At 47.5% G+C, this 12,582-nt stretch overlaps 5 protein-coding genes across 5 annotated transcripts; 3 read left to right on the forward strand and 2 right to left on the reverse strand.

The window, feature by feature from the left end:
- Positions 1–83: 83 nt before the first annotated feature.
- Positions 84–1,592, forward strand: L228DRAFT_251724 (histone deposition protein Asf1). The gene is made up of 4 exons (XM_018333621.1): positions 84–362; positions 421–460; positions 517–825; positions 881–1,592. The coding sequence occupies exons 1-4, from the start codon at positions 254–256 to the stop codon at positions 1,284–1,286; spliced, it is 864 nt and encodes a 287-aa protein (XP_018184419.1). The 5' UTR covers positions 84–253; the 3' UTR covers positions 1,287–1,592.
- Positions 1,593–1,804: 212 nt separating this feature from the next.
- Positions 1,805–5,651, forward strand: L228DRAFT_251726 (putative snare-dependent exocytosis protein). Its single transcript, XM_018333622.1, has 8 exons — positions 1,805–2,016; positions 2,089–2,415; positions 2,486–2,498; positions 2,553–4,139; positions 4,195–4,750; positions 4,803–4,924; positions 4,980–5,246; positions 5,303–5,651. The coding sequence occupies exons 1-8, from the start codon at positions 1,930–1,932 to the stop codon at positions 5,326–5,328; spliced, it is 2,985 nt and encodes a 994-aa protein (XP_018184420.1). The 5' UTR covers positions 1,805–1,929; the 3' UTR covers positions 5,329–5,651.
- A 446-nt stretch (positions 5,652–6,097) lies between these two features.
- Positions 6,098–7,845, forward strand: L228DRAFT_286361 (hypothetical protein). Its single transcript, XM_018336438.1, has 2 exons — positions 6,098–6,307; positions 6,424–7,845. The coding sequence occupies exons 1-2, from the start codon at positions 6,185–6,187 to the stop codon at positions 7,615–7,617; spliced, it is 1,317 nt and encodes a 438-aa protein (XP_018184421.1). The 5' UTR covers positions 6,098–6,184; the 3' UTR covers positions 7,618–7,845.
- Positions 7,822–8,936, reverse strand: L228DRAFT_251731 (ARM repeat-containing protein). The gene is made up of 3 exons (XM_018333623.1): positions 8,727–8,936; positions 7,962–8,485; positions 7,822–7,903 (listed from the first exon to the last, which is right to left on the reverse strand). The coding sequence occupies exons 1-3, from the start codon at positions 8,894–8,896 to the stop codon at positions 7,860–7,862; spliced, it is 738 nt and encodes a 245-aa protein (XP_018184422.1). The 5' UTR covers positions 8,897–8,936; the 3' UTR covers positions 7,822–7,859.
- Positions 8,937–9,122: 186 nt separating this feature from the next.
- L228DRAFT_251732 (hypothetical protein) lies at positions 9,123–12,546 on the reverse strand. Its single transcript, XM_018333624.1, has 4 exons — positions 11,882–12,546; positions 10,375–11,832; positions 9,669–10,324; positions 9,123–9,615 (listed from the first exon to the last, which is right to left on the reverse strand). The coding sequence occupies exons 1-4, from the start codon at positions 12,401–12,403 to the stop codon at positions 9,393–9,395; spliced, it is 2,859 nt and encodes a 952-aa protein (XP_018184423.1). The 5' UTR covers positions 12,404–12,546; the 3' UTR covers positions 9,123–9,392.
- Positions 12,547–12,582: the final 36 nt, after the last annotated feature.

Here is a 12,582-nt window from a genome sequence, read left to right on the forward strand (position 1 = left end):
GTTTCAATTCAACCTGCTTAGTCATATTTCAATTATCGTAGGACGCGAACAAGACGCGTTCACATCTGGTTCATTGACCCGTCAAAATCCGTTTAATTCAGGAACTTATCGAGAGCATCATCGCTAACCTGAGGCAAATTGCAAATTCTCAGCCCGGGACTGGTCTTTAGATATACCAGTGTCTTCTTTCTCTTCTTCTCGACGTGTACCTCAGAACTGCAAAGGCTGTCGCTGTTTATATATACTTTACGCCATGTCCGTCGTGTCCTTGTTGGGCGTCAAAGTGCTCAATAACCCTGCCGCTTTCTCCGACAACTATCGCTTCGAGATCACCTTTGAATGCCTCGAGCAACTGCAGAAAGGTTTGTTGCTTTTAATGCTTTCTGTTACATCGCTTATCAATTCTAACTGAAGTTACAGATCTGGAATGGAAGTTGACATATGTTGGATCGGCTACGTCGTGAGTTTTCGGCGAAAATTACGACAATTTGGTCAAAGTCTAATCGCTGTACTTAGCTCTGAGCATGATCAAGATCTCGATTGCCTCCTTGTCGGGCCAGTTCCAGTTGGTGTCAATAAATTCATATTTGAGGCTGACCCGCCGGACCTCCGCCGCATCCCGACATCCGAGATCCTTGGTGTTACTGTTATTCTTCTGACATGCAGTTACGATGGGAGAGAATTCGTGCGCGTCGGTTACTATGTCAACAATGAATATGACTCTGATGAGCTCAATGCCGATCCACCTGCCAAGCCTATCATCGAAAGAGTACAAAGAAACGTTCTGGCAGAAAAGCCGAGAGTAACCCGGTTCGCTATCAAATGGTATGTCTTGTTAAGACCAACTTGTAATATCCGTTTTCTGACCGAGCCTGTCAAGGGATTCTGAGGAATCTGCTCCAGCCGAATATCCTCCGGAGCAACCAGACGCGGATACTCTCGACGACGATGAGGATGCATATGGTGCGGAGGACGATGAGGGTGGCGAGGAGGTTGATGGCGAGCCTGGAGAAGATGCTGAAATGGAAGGTGGTGAAGACATTGCTGGTCCACCGAAATCGGCGCATGAGAAGAATCAGGATGAAATGTCAGAAGCTGGCAGCGAAGACCTCGAAGCAGAGAGTAGCGGAAGTGAGGAAGAAGACATTGAGGAAGAGGAGGGCGAAGGAGACGCCGATGAAGACATGGATATGGGCGATGGTGGAGACAAAGGAGCCCCCGAACCATCAGCAAAGAGCCACTCCATGGGCCAGTCGCATTCAGGCGACACAGTTATGGTTCACTGACAGGCCTCTCAGCTATTAAGAAGAACGTTTTGCTTATCAGTTTTTCATGATTTGCTCTACCACGGCCATCAGCAATTTTTTTTTATTTTCTTTTATCAATTAGTTATTAACGCATGTAATAGCAGCGGTCCAAATAAGCGTTGGCGTTTCAATTTTTTTTTCAAAATGGTTTCCCCCATCGAGCAGTCTATTTTTATTTTCAAGATTTGCTATGGGACAATTACTACCGTTTCTTCATTCGTAGAATTGAGGAGATTAGATAACTTTCGAAGTCCTACTTCCTAGATGACTACAATCGAATACAGGATTGAAAGAATAAAATTGTGCACTTTCATTGGCAGCAATAGAGCTTCTTATTGACCCTTAGTTTAAGTTAGGCGGTGTAATCCATAGAGGAAGTTGCCGAGGGCGGTGAGTCGGTCTCTCTCATCGGCGTGGGGTGGACAGCTAAGGAAGCCAAGCTTACCCATTACGAAGGCCAAGGCCGTTTGCGACCTATGCAGGCTCTCACGGCACAACTCATGCCAGACGCGAATATATGCACAACTATTGTAGAATCTTCCGCGAAGCGCGGCAGTCTTCATCATACTGTGCCTTAATTATTAATCAATAATTTCGACGCCTCACCATTGAACAACGGAACATGGCTCATTTTTTAAGAGGAAAGCAAGCTGGGATCCAGAACGACTTCTCCTCCGGACTCGGCCCAGAGCTGTTTTTGCCGGATGATGTATATCTTCCCTTTCTTTTTGATATTTTGTCAACCTTGCTACAGCTTGGCTGATTCTTTTGATCGATGCAGTTGACTCACTACGGCGTGAGCTCCCAAGTGTCTACGGTGGCCTATGATCCAGTACAGTCCCTCCTTGCGGTGGGAACCAATGAGTCCAAGTATGCTGGTGGCCAAATATATGTCTATGGCCAGAGAAGAGTTTGTGTATCACTTAATCTCTCGCGTCGAGCCTCAGTAAAGTCGCTGCGATTCTGTGCCGACAAACTCATCTGCCTCGATTCCAAAAATGAGGTTACAATCTTCCTGCTCAATGAGAGGCGACCTGAGGCCAAATACACACCTCCGTCATTGGTAACAGCATTGTTGACAGATCCGAGCATGGACTGGATGTTTTTGGTAAGCTTACCGCTATAAGTACCCTTCTCTCACTTCATGATATGCATATTCATTATGATCTGTACATCAGGGTCTTCAGAATGGTAGGCGAACTTCTTCTTCCGTTCCCGAAATCCTCCAAGCTGATAATCTCCAAGGTGAAATCGTTGCATATGATCTGGATCGTAATGAGCTTGCTCCATTTAAGCTGCCCAACTTCTGGAGGTCCCGCAGTCCTCGGAGCCGATCTCCGCCAATTGTATCATTGTCACTGCATCCTCGAGACATCGGGAAGCTATTGATTGGTTATACTGACGGTGCCATTATTTTCTCTTTCAAAGAGAACCAACCGATAACATATCTCGAGTATGAGCTGCCAGCCGGTGCACCGGGAGGTGATGCCGATCCCACATCTATGAACACCATTCGTCGCCCCAGGCTGACCCAAGCTTTATGGCATCCCACTGGAACTTTTGTCTTGACTGGTCATGAAGACTCCAGCTTCGCCATCTGGGATCCGAAAGACGGGCGTCTCATCATGGCGAGAACTCTTCAGGATGTAAACGTTCATAAGCAAGGGGCCCCTGTGGGTTCTTCGGGTTCCAGTCCTGGAACATTTTCTGTCAACGCGCCTTTATTTCGAATAGCGTGGTGCTCGAAACAGAATGCGGATGATACTGGTATTCTCATTGCTGGTGGCAGGCCAACGACGCAGCTGGGGAAGGGTCTCACTTTTGTTGACCTTGGCAAAACACCAAATTATATGACTTCGTCCTGGCAGATCCTCTCGGATCATTTTGCGTCTCCGAAAAAGCAGCATGTTCTGTCCACCCCCTCGGCTGCCGAAGTGATCGATTTCTGCTTGGTTCCTCGAACATCCCCGCATTATGAGGGCTGCCATGACCCAATAGCAATTTTGGGTCTTTTGTCCTCGGGCGAGATTATTACGTTAAGCTTCCCTAGCGGACATCTTATATCCCCGTCAAACCAGCTGCATGTGTCTTTATCTTTTGTTCATCCATTCATCAACAAAATCGCCTTGTCTACCGTTGAGAGGACCCGCTGGTTAGGAATGGTGGAAGCCAGAGCCCATGGACCTCAATTCCTGAAAGGAGGTGCGGAAGCAACTCATCCTTTACGTCGGTTTGAACGCCGAAATATTGTATTGGCGGCGCATGCAGATGGCGTTATCCGAATCTGGGATGCTGGACACGGGGATGAGATCGAAAATGCGAATGTTGTTCAAGCTGACGTTCCTCGAGCGGCTGGAGATGTGACAAACGTAGAGGTTGCTGCAATGTCCATGTCTGGCGTCACTAGCGAGCTCGCTGTTGGGCTAAAGTCTGGGGAGATTTTGGTGTTTCGATGGGGTGTCAATCAGTTCTATGGATCAGAGCTAGCAGATACGAGCCAGCAAGCCAGCGAGACGTCCGTTCTAGATATTCAAGACCGGGCGGACCCTTCTCTGAAAGAGGGTCTCCTCCCTCAGGTACTGCTCCAACTGGGACTTGGACCCGTGTCAGCCATTAAAATGACAGATGTCGGCTTTGTGGGGGCAGGGTTTGAGAATGGAGAACTGATCATTCTCGATATGCGAGGTCCTAATGTCATCTACCAAGCAAATTTGAGCTCTTTTGTTCAACGAAGCAAGCGCTCCAGCTTCTTGAAAGGAGAAGACTTGGTTGGAGACAAACCAGAGTGGGCGACTACAATAGAATTTGGCACCATGTGCCTTGATGGCGAAGGTAAGTGAGATAATGAGTATCCTGCTCTGCCGTGGCGCTGCTTACAGAACCGCAGATTATACTAGCCTCTTATGCTTTGTTGGAACAAATACCGGTCGCGTTGCCACTTTAAAAATCCTTCCAGGGCCAAGCGGAGGCTATGCGGTGCAGTTTGCTGGTTCAACCGCTCTTGATGATCGCGTTGTGTCCATTACACCATTAAATATAGACTCCGGATATGCTACATATGCTACGCAAGCGGCAGTGGCCAACCTGAGGACCGGCTCCAAAGTGAACGGGGTGATTGTTGCAGTCTCTGTGTCCGGTGCTCGAATTTTCAAACCGACATCTGCAAAAGGAGCTCATAAGAGTTGGGACAAATACTTTTGTGACACCGCCAGTGTTGTTCATGTGCATGACCGTGGTGCTGCTATAGTCGGGTTGTTTGGCGACGGCAGCGCAAGAGCATATTCAATACCAGGAATTAAGGAGATTGGAGAAGCTAAGCTTGATCACAAGCTTGATATCAGGCGGTTTTCCGATTCCGCCATTTCACAAAACGGCAATCTCTTCGCGTGGGCTGGTCCATCAGAGTTAGCCGTGATCGATCTATGGGGAGTCGGAGAAGAGAGGTTGGGCTTACCCTACCAGCAATGCGCTTGCAGAAGCTAATTATTTCGCTAGGGTCAAATGTTATGACAAACTTTACAATCCCGATGCGCTCGTCCCAGCTAGACCGACAATCTCAGGCGTTCAATGGATCTCAGGAACTCAATACGTTACGCCTAGTGACATGGACGTTCTCAGTATGTTCCTGCTCGTCTCATTTTACATTTGTCACCCTTCATTAACATTTCCCAGTCGGCGGTCCCAATCGCCCACCTTCGCGGCGAATGGTTGAGGAAGCAAGACTTCAGCAGGAGCAGCGTCATCTCGCTGGCCCGGGCCGGTCTTCGTCTGCATCCGATGAAGGGTACTGGGCATACATGCAACGCCAGCTAAGTGAAAGAGCTGAACAGCTGGGGATTAGCAGCGATTCTATGGATAGATTGGAAGAACATAGTTCGGGTTGGGCCGATGATGTCAGTAAATTCGTTAGCCAGCAAAAGCGTAAAGCAGTCTTTGGAGGTAGGTTTCCCCCTTTGCTTGCTTTTCAATTACGTCGATGCTGACTGAAGAGGCAGCGCTCTCCAGTAAATTTGGGCTCTGAAAGAACTCTTCGTAAGGGGATTTTTTGCTATAACAGATCCGTTGAAGCCCCATGGTTGCCCCACTTAACGCCCTGCTTTCTCTCATTTCCGTTCTCGACCTGTCTTTATTTCACCTCCCGTTCCGATCCTGATTTCGGCCCGCCTTGGGATGATAACGGACAAACTGACGGTCTGCATATTGGCTCTATTATCTTGTAGATGCTTGAAGCATTTCATGGTGATGTATATAGAATTACGGTGTCTTGTTCTGTGGTCAGATAGGACTATTTATTTTCACAGCAACGATATTGACGACCCAGAAATTGATTTAATTTGAATGCCCAAATGGATAAAACTCCTTGAGAACATGGAAACAACCGATATACAAGTTTAATATTAAAATTAATCTCAACTGCAGGAAATAAATTTTAAAAGTAGTCATGGACAAGAAAGCACCATAATGACCAGTTGTTGAAAAATACAATGAGCTTGTCAATATAAACAATGGAATTTAATACCAAACGGGATGGGCATTGAAAGTATTCTTGCCTATGTCATAAACAGTAGCACAACTAAAATAATAGTCAGGTAGCATTAAAAATGTCTAAAGTAGGTACATACACTAAGCGTATTAAATCGTCTCACCTATTAAAATAAATGTAAGCTGTAATTTATAGAGAAAGCTGCATGGCGTTGCATCCAGACTGGAGCAAGGCGAGTGAACAAGCGGCCGGGCTGGCACTGTTTAGGCGAGCAGCGATTCTATCGGCGTATCGCAACAATATCAATTTTTTTTAATTGAACACCGCCAAAAGCGCACATACAATCAAAGGAAGCTACTCTTTGTGATAGATATATATTGAAATAGAGCCCAAAATGGCGTCCTACGACAGTGACTCGAGCATGGACGACGAAAATTACACTGAGACAAACGTTTTACTGGGCTACGCTTCCAAAGAGCCCACAGACGACTCCGAGAGCCAGCTTGGTGGCTATCCTGTATGTCTTTGCCTGCTCTTCCCTTCGAACAAATTTTTTTTTTTCTTTTTTGGTGAATCAAACAGATGTATCGAGACCTGTGGCGCTAATTGTATTTCTCTTTTTCAAATATATAGTCTTGGCTGGATCCGTCTGTCCCTCCTTCAGCCGCACTCGCGCGTTGCAAAGTATGCAATGACCTCATGACGCTGCTTCTCCAGCTCAATGGAGACTTGCCAGACCGATTCCCCGGCCATGAGAGGAGGCTGTACCTGTTCAACTGCCAGCGGAAAACGTGTCGACGGAAGGCAGGCAGCGTGAGAGCGATCCGTGGCGTGCGAGTGCCCCCGTCGTCACAGTCCCAAAAAGCCAAGTCCGAGAAGGAAGCGCAGGAAGAAGGAAAGAAGTCCGAGTCTACGAAAGAAACAACACCGGCTGAGCAGAAATATATTGGAGAAAGTCTTTTTGGAGCACAGCCCACGACACTCTCATCAAATGCCAACCCGTTTTCGACAACGGGCGCGGGCCAGTCGTCAGCGACGAATCCCTTTTCGACGGCAAAGTCTGAGCTCCCTCCTCTGTCATCCCTTGCCGCTAAGCCACCGCAACGTCCTGAAGACGAGACCCTTGCGGAGAGTTTCGCCGCAAAGGTCAAAGTCTCTTCTGATTCTGCCCCTGCTTCATCTCGGCCGAAAGTCGCTCAATCGCCCGTTCCCCAGGAGGCCTGGCCTGCCAATGACAAGTTCCCGAAACCGTATCCTTCGTATTACCTTGATGCGGACTATGAGGCTCTAAGTGCTGAGCAGGAAGCTCCGTTGCCTGCGCATCGGATTGAGGAGATTGATAGCGCAGAGGGCAGTTCCTCGGGCGGGGGTTCTCGGTCCGATGACAAAGAGGGATTCGAATCTACCATAGACAAGACGTTCCAGCGGTTTGCGGACCGTCTGGCTCAGAACCCTGAGCAGGTGCTGCGTTATGAGTTCAGCGGTCAACCTCTCTTATACAGCAAAACTGATGCCGTTGGCAAGCTGCTGGCGCTGCACCAAGGTCACTCAGAAGCAAAGGTTTCTGTAGTCAAGCAGCAAGGCTCCCTCGGCCTGCCAAGATGCACAAATTGCGGGGGTGATAGGGTGTTTGAATTGCAGTTGACACCTCAAGCCATCGCAGAGCTTGAAGCTGACATTACGAGCTTGGATGGCATGGATTGGGGAACGATTATTGTTGGCGTGTGCAGTAATGACTGCCACGCCCCGGATACCCGGGAGGCACAGTCTGGCTACGTGGAGGAATGGGTTGGGGTTCAGTGGGAAGAGCTAGCGGAGCGGAAATAATTTATTTGATTTAGAATCGGATATCAAATACGCTGGTATTGACGATACGATAGAGACGCGAGACGAATTTGAGATTCTTTTTTGGGTTCCTATATGCCCGTTCTCTCCCAAAAATTTACAACGCCTTGCTACCCGTAGCGAGTATCATGTAGGAAAAATTAAATGAAAAAAAAAAATTGAAATGGCATACGTCGTCATGCAATGAAAAAAAAAAAAAAAAAAAAAAAAGAGGCGAAATTCCATTATGCAGGCTGCTCATAAGCCCGTTTGACCATCCTTGAGAATTCTGCGCATGCCGTTAGTAAAGATTCGGTTTCACGCGATTGCTTTGTAGAAAAACTTACGGTCAAACTTCACGTTCTCTCTCACGACAGTGCCCTTGGCCTCGTTCTCCTTGTTCAGAGGTACCCGGACGGACTTGCCGCTGATCTCCCAGCCACAGACTTCCTTGACAAACTTCTCGAACTCCTGGCCTGACAGTCGCAGCCAGCTCTCCAGAACGTTCCTCTCAATCTCTCTTACGCACTGGCTGACAGTCACAGCGATCCGAATGCGCATGAGTTCCTCAAAGCCGCTGACGTCGGCGATGAGATCAGCATAGAGGTCGTCACTGTCGAGTGTACTCCAGAAGCTGGCGTAGGAGGCAGAAGAGAGGTGGTTGCTAAGGATGTTGAGCTTCTGCACGGCCTCCGAGAGAGGAGCATCACCGGCAGCAGGGCTGAGGTTGGCGGTTGAGACAGGTGTGAGGACGTGAGGCGGGAGAAGGTGGAGGCACAAGCTGAAGTCAGGAGCAGGGAAGACGGTCAAAGCTTTGACGAGGATATTCGTGATGGTTTCATCGCGGGCGAGATGAGGATTGAATTGGTAACTATCGCACAGAATCACAGTAATGTCAGCACGGTTTGATGTTATCAAATATATGCAGACATTTCCAAAATAGTACAAGACAGTGAAAAATCAGATAGAGCTAATAACGTCGCCTCAGCGGGGGCAGAGTGATTCATGTTCCGCGACCCCTCAGGTAATAGGAAACGTTTTGTGGATTTGGTCATCACATAAGAAAAAGACGTCGATGAAGGGTTTGTCGAGAAATTTTTTGCGTCACTTACAGCTTCAGCAGAGCCAGATTGGCGTAGGAATCGTACGTTCTCTCTTCGCATTGCTGGCTCACGTAGTCCTGGAAGACACCCGTAGTCTCCGGATTATATCTGTCCAGACCATTGAGAATATTGTCAATGTGCTCCGGTCGGTCCGGAGAATAATCAAATGGTACACCCATGTTTGGCAGCGTTGGGAAAGTTCTTGATGCTGCTGCCGTTAGACGAAGGTTCTCGCGTTCTGCTTTGTCTCGTCCGGTTGACAAAGTTCCCGAAGGGCTTGACCTAAGCGAATCTTTCTGAACCAATCACAAGCCACGAAAAGGAGGACCTTACTCTATGCTATACTCGTACGTTACGGAGGAGACTCAACACGGTGGGTAAGGTATCAAATTGATCAAATTAAACAGGGTAATATCTCTCTATCGAAAAATATCGAGCAGGATATAATATGACATTTGGATCCTCCTGAAGTATCGTCCTTGGAGCCAGAAAATACACCTAGAATTTCATAAATCAACGCCGAACCCATGACCCCAAGTTATCACCCTGCCAAAAGTAGTCATAACAGCGCTCTTGAACGCCAAAAAAAAATATTATATATAGCCTTTGGTCTTAGCAAAATGATTCAACCTGGTGACAAAAAGTTCCCTGCTTTAAATAGCCCAGTTTCAAGATTCAATATGGCAAGCCTCGTCTCATCTTACGCTTGCTGTGCTCAAGCTGTGCTAGAATGGCGTCTCGAAGTTGCTTGTGTACCGACCACTCTTCTTGCAGCTTCTTCATTCGAACGCTGGCCTGAACCATACGAGCAACCACTCTGAAAGTGAGCTTCTTTTCTGGCTCCTTCACGTCCACGACAATGCCCATCTCAGCAATCATCTTCAAATTTAGTTTGTTGCTGTTCATCAATTAGTTGAATTCGAGGAGCAAGCAGCAGATAGGTCAACTTACCAAGCATTGTACATATCAATCTGCCTCTGGTAGTACTCCTTTGAATACGCCAAATCGGCTCTAAATCCTTCAAGCCTGGCACATTTAGCATTGAGGAAGTGTATACTCTTCATCAACCCTCGCTGCTCTAGCTGATGGCGTCTTTCTTTTTGCTTAAGCTTGTCCATACTGCGCTCCAGTTGCCGATTTGCGGCCTCTGCAACTTCTTGCTCCTTAAGATTTCGAGCATGCTCTTTTTTGTTCAACTTCGCCGCGTCATGATGGCGGGCTGCGATAGCATCCTTCGTCTTTTCAACCTCTTCCTCAAGATTAAGCTCAAGAATTTCAACCTCATCCTCTAGACCCTGAATCTGGTCCTGGAGAACAACCTCCTGGCGTTTGCTCGAAGCAAGTTCTTTCTTGACCGCAGTGACTTCTGATCTCAGCTCCATCCAAGCTTCATGGCGTGCCTCGAGTTCAGCCGATAGTTCATTGATCTTTTCTTCCATACCACGTATTTCACGTTGGTGTCTTTGCTGTTCAACCAAATTGCTTCGTTTCGTAGAAATTGCGTGTTGCTCCTGCAGTTCCTGTATCTGTTCCTGCGCTGTAGCTAGTTCCTCTTGAAGTCTGGCTACAGAACCGGAATCTTTGCTGGTGGCTGACTTCATTTCATCCTTTCGACTATGTTAGCTTACAATGTCAATTGCAGCAGGAATAAACTTACAATCAAATGTTGTTTCCGTGAGATGGCGTTCTCTTTCTCTTGTAGCAATGATTGAGTTTCTTCGAGCTCAGTGCGTGCCTTCTCGAGCTGGGCAAAAAGACTATCGGCTAACTGCAGCTTCTTTTTGAGAATGCTGAGCTCTGCATCTTTGTCTCGATTTTGTGTCCGAAGATGCTCAACCTCCATTTGATTGTTTTCATCCACCTCATTATTTCTTAGCTGCTCATGCAGGTCGCGTAGCTCTCGCTTCAAATCACTATTTTCCGCTTCTTTGCCGCTGAACTCTGCTCGAAGGCGCTCAAGGCGCTGGTTTTCGTAGTCCAAATTGCGCTTCACTCGGCTTTGTGTCTCCTCGACCTGGTTCTTGAGACTCTTAATCTCAGCTTCCTTTTCCTCGACAGTAGCCTTGAGACTGGTTATTCTCTGATCTTCCGCAATACCCAAGCGCTCATTCAAGCTTTGAGCATCCGTGGGGTTGCTTTTCAGCTCTCTTATCCGTGTTTCCCTGTCCCGAACATCATTTCCCAAATGCTCAAGTTGGAGGTCCTTCTCTGAGAGTCTCACCCTGAAAGCGTCCTCTAGCTCTGTGAGCTCCCGCCTCAGATTTTGGATCTCTGCATCCTTTTGAGGAACGACAACCCTAAATTGATCCAATTCAACGATCTGTTGTTTGCTGATAGTTGTGTCTTTGGATGTGTTTTCTGCGTGACGCAACTGGATCCTCAATCTTTCAACTTCTGCCTCGGTAGCTTGCATATGCGTTGCAAACTTCTCGAGTTGCTGGCGGTCATCCATCTGCATTCGCTTGAACCTCTCCTGTAACTTCTCCTTCTCATTCTCGAGCTGTTCTATCCTGTCTTGCTTTTCACCATTGTCGTTTTCAAGCTCCTCTAGTTCGGCCTCTTGTCCTTCCTCGACAGACTTCAATCTCTGTCTCAATTCTTCGATTTCAGCATCTTTAGAAGAGACATTTTCTCTTAGGTCTTCGAGCTCATCCTTTTGTCTCTCCCGGAGGTCTTCAAGTTCGTCTTTCAATTCATCCATCTCCGCGTCCTTCTCTCGAATATCATCTCTGAGGCCTTCTAATTCATCCTTTCGATCATCATCAGTAGCCCCCACTTTTTGTCTAAGGTCCGCAAGTTCGTCATTCTTCACATTTATTTCTTCTCGTAACCGCTCGAGTTCCTCCCGTTGTCCGGCATCGGCATATTTACGCTTCATTCTCTCCTGCATATCCATCAAGTCCTGCTTGTATGTTTCTAATTCGTGCTCTGCGGAGCGTATAGTTTTCCGATACTGATGCAGCTCTTTCTGAAGAGTGACCTGGTTGACTTTGAGCTCCGTATTCTCCTTTAACGCGGCTTCACTGAATCCTGGCCCAGCTTTGCGGAGAGCATCTTCGAGGAAATGAATCTTCAACTTAAGTCCGAAGTTGTCTTTCTCGATTCTGTTGATAATCTTACACGTTGTGAGTCATAGATCCTGCCATTTGTTATATAAAACTTACATTCTCTTGTTCTTTCAATGTCATAGCATTCGCACCATTTGCCAAAACATCCTCAGCATCCCGCCTTGGCAGAGTAGCTATTGGCGTTGACGCTGCGCTGCTGCTTGAAATGTGCGGTAACGGAGTTCCTCCCGCAAAAGAGCTCCTGGTTTGTTCATCGTAGAGACCCGAACTCTCCATAGGCAATGCCGGACTTTCTGAAGGTTGATACCCAGGCTTTAGGAATGCTGGAGTCTGAGGAATATCAAAGCCCTTTCCATAGCTTTGACGGCGAATAATGTTGTTCCTTGTAGCGCTCTTGAGCAAGGGCGTGAACTCAGGCTGCCCACGGGCTCCTCGTGATCGGGGAGTTTTCAGGTTCATCCCAGCGCGACTAGCCTGTATTTGTTTGAGGAGATCATTCCCTTCTTTAGAAGGCGAGCGAAATGAGTTTTCAATCGAAAAGTCCGGTTCATTGATACTGTTTAAATAGGTTGCGTTGCCTGCCTCCGTACGCGGCGTATCAATCACGGGGACCACCATTGTGTTGGCAGGCGTGAATGGATCCAAAGAAAATTGAAAGTACAGACAATATCGAAAACATCAACTGATACGCGTGTGGAAGCAGATTTGAGATGTGTATCGCGTTGCGCCTTGATCTGTCCGCTCAGTTCGAGCTGGCGGAGATGAACCGGGAAGGGACTTGGTTGTTTTGTTTACCT

Source organism: Xylona heveae, assembly GCF_001619985.1.
Source record: "Xylona heveae TC161 unplaced genomic scaffold L228scaffold_16, whole genome shotgun sequence".
Taxonomy (NCBI): Eukaryota; Fungi; Ascomycota; class Xylonomycetes; order Xylonales; family Xylonaceae; genus Xylona; species Xylona heveae.

What these genes read in the sequence shown, in the direction of transcription:
- L228DRAFT_251726 (XM_018333622.1), top strand. Translation starts at nt 1,930, where the DNA reads ATGGCTCATTTTTTAAGAGGAAAGCAAGCTGGGATCCAGAACGACTTC. An exon ending in TGGGGAGTCGGAGAAGAGAG is followed by an intron (nt 4,751 to 4,802) that starts GTTGGGCTTACC and finishes TTATTTCGCTAG; the next exon opens with GGTCAAATGTTATGACAAAC. An exon ending in TAGTGACATGGACGTTCTCA is followed by an intron (nt 4,925 to 4,979) that starts GTATGTTCCTGC and finishes AACATTTCCCAG; the next exon opens with TCGGCGGTCCCAATCGCCCA.
- L228DRAFT_251731 (XM_018333623.1), bottom strand. Translation starts at nt 8,896, where the DNA reads ATGGGTGTACCATTTGATTATTCTCCGGACCGACCGGAGCACATTGAC. An exon ending in AATCTGGCTCTGCTGAAGCT is followed by an intron (nt 8,486 to 8,726) that starts GTAAGTGACGCA and finishes TCTGTGCGATAG; the next exon opens with TTACCAATTCAATCCTCATC. An exon ending in AGAGAACGTGAAGTTTGACC is followed by an intron (nt 7,904 to 7,961) that starts GTAAGTTTTTCT and finishes CGGCATGCGCAG; the next exon opens with AATTCTCAAGGATGGTCAAA.
- L228DRAFT_286361 (XM_018336438.1), top strand. Translation starts at nt 6,185, where the DNA reads ATGGCGTCCTACGACAGTGACTCGAGCATGGACGACGAAAATTACACT. An exon ending in GCCAGCTTGGTGGCTATCCT is followed by an intron (nt 6,308 to 6,423) that starts GTATGTCTTTGC and finishes TCAAATATATAG; the next exon opens with TCTTGGCTGGATCCGTCTGT.
- L228DRAFT_251724 (XM_018333621.1), top strand. Translation starts at nt 254, where the DNA reads ATGTCCGTCGTGTCCTTGTTGGGCGTCAAAGTGCTCAATAACCCTGCC. An exon ending in TATGTTGGATCGGCTACGTC is followed by an intron (nt 461 to 516) that starts GTGAGTTTTCGG and finishes CGCTGTACTTAG; the next exon opens with CTCTGAGCATGATCAAGATC. An exon ending in ACCCGGTTCGCTATCAAATG is followed by an intron (nt 826 to 880) that starts GTATGTCTTGTT and finishes GAGCCTGTCAAG; the next exon opens with GGATTCTGAGGAATCTGCTC.
- L228DRAFT_251732 (XM_018333624.1), bottom strand. Translation starts at nt 12,403, where the DNA reads ATGGTGGTCCCCGTGATTGATACGCCGCGTACGGAGGCAGGCAACGCA. An exon ending in CATTGAAAGAACAAGAGAAT is followed by an intron (nt 11,833 to 11,881) that starts GTAAGTTTTATA and finishes ACAACGTGTAAG; the next exon opens with ATTATCAACAGAATCGAGAA. An exon ending in CACGGAAACAACATTTGATT is followed by an intron (nt 10,325 to 10,374) that starts GTAAGTTTATTC and finishes CATAGTCGAAAG; the next exon opens with GATGAAATGAAGTCAGCCAC.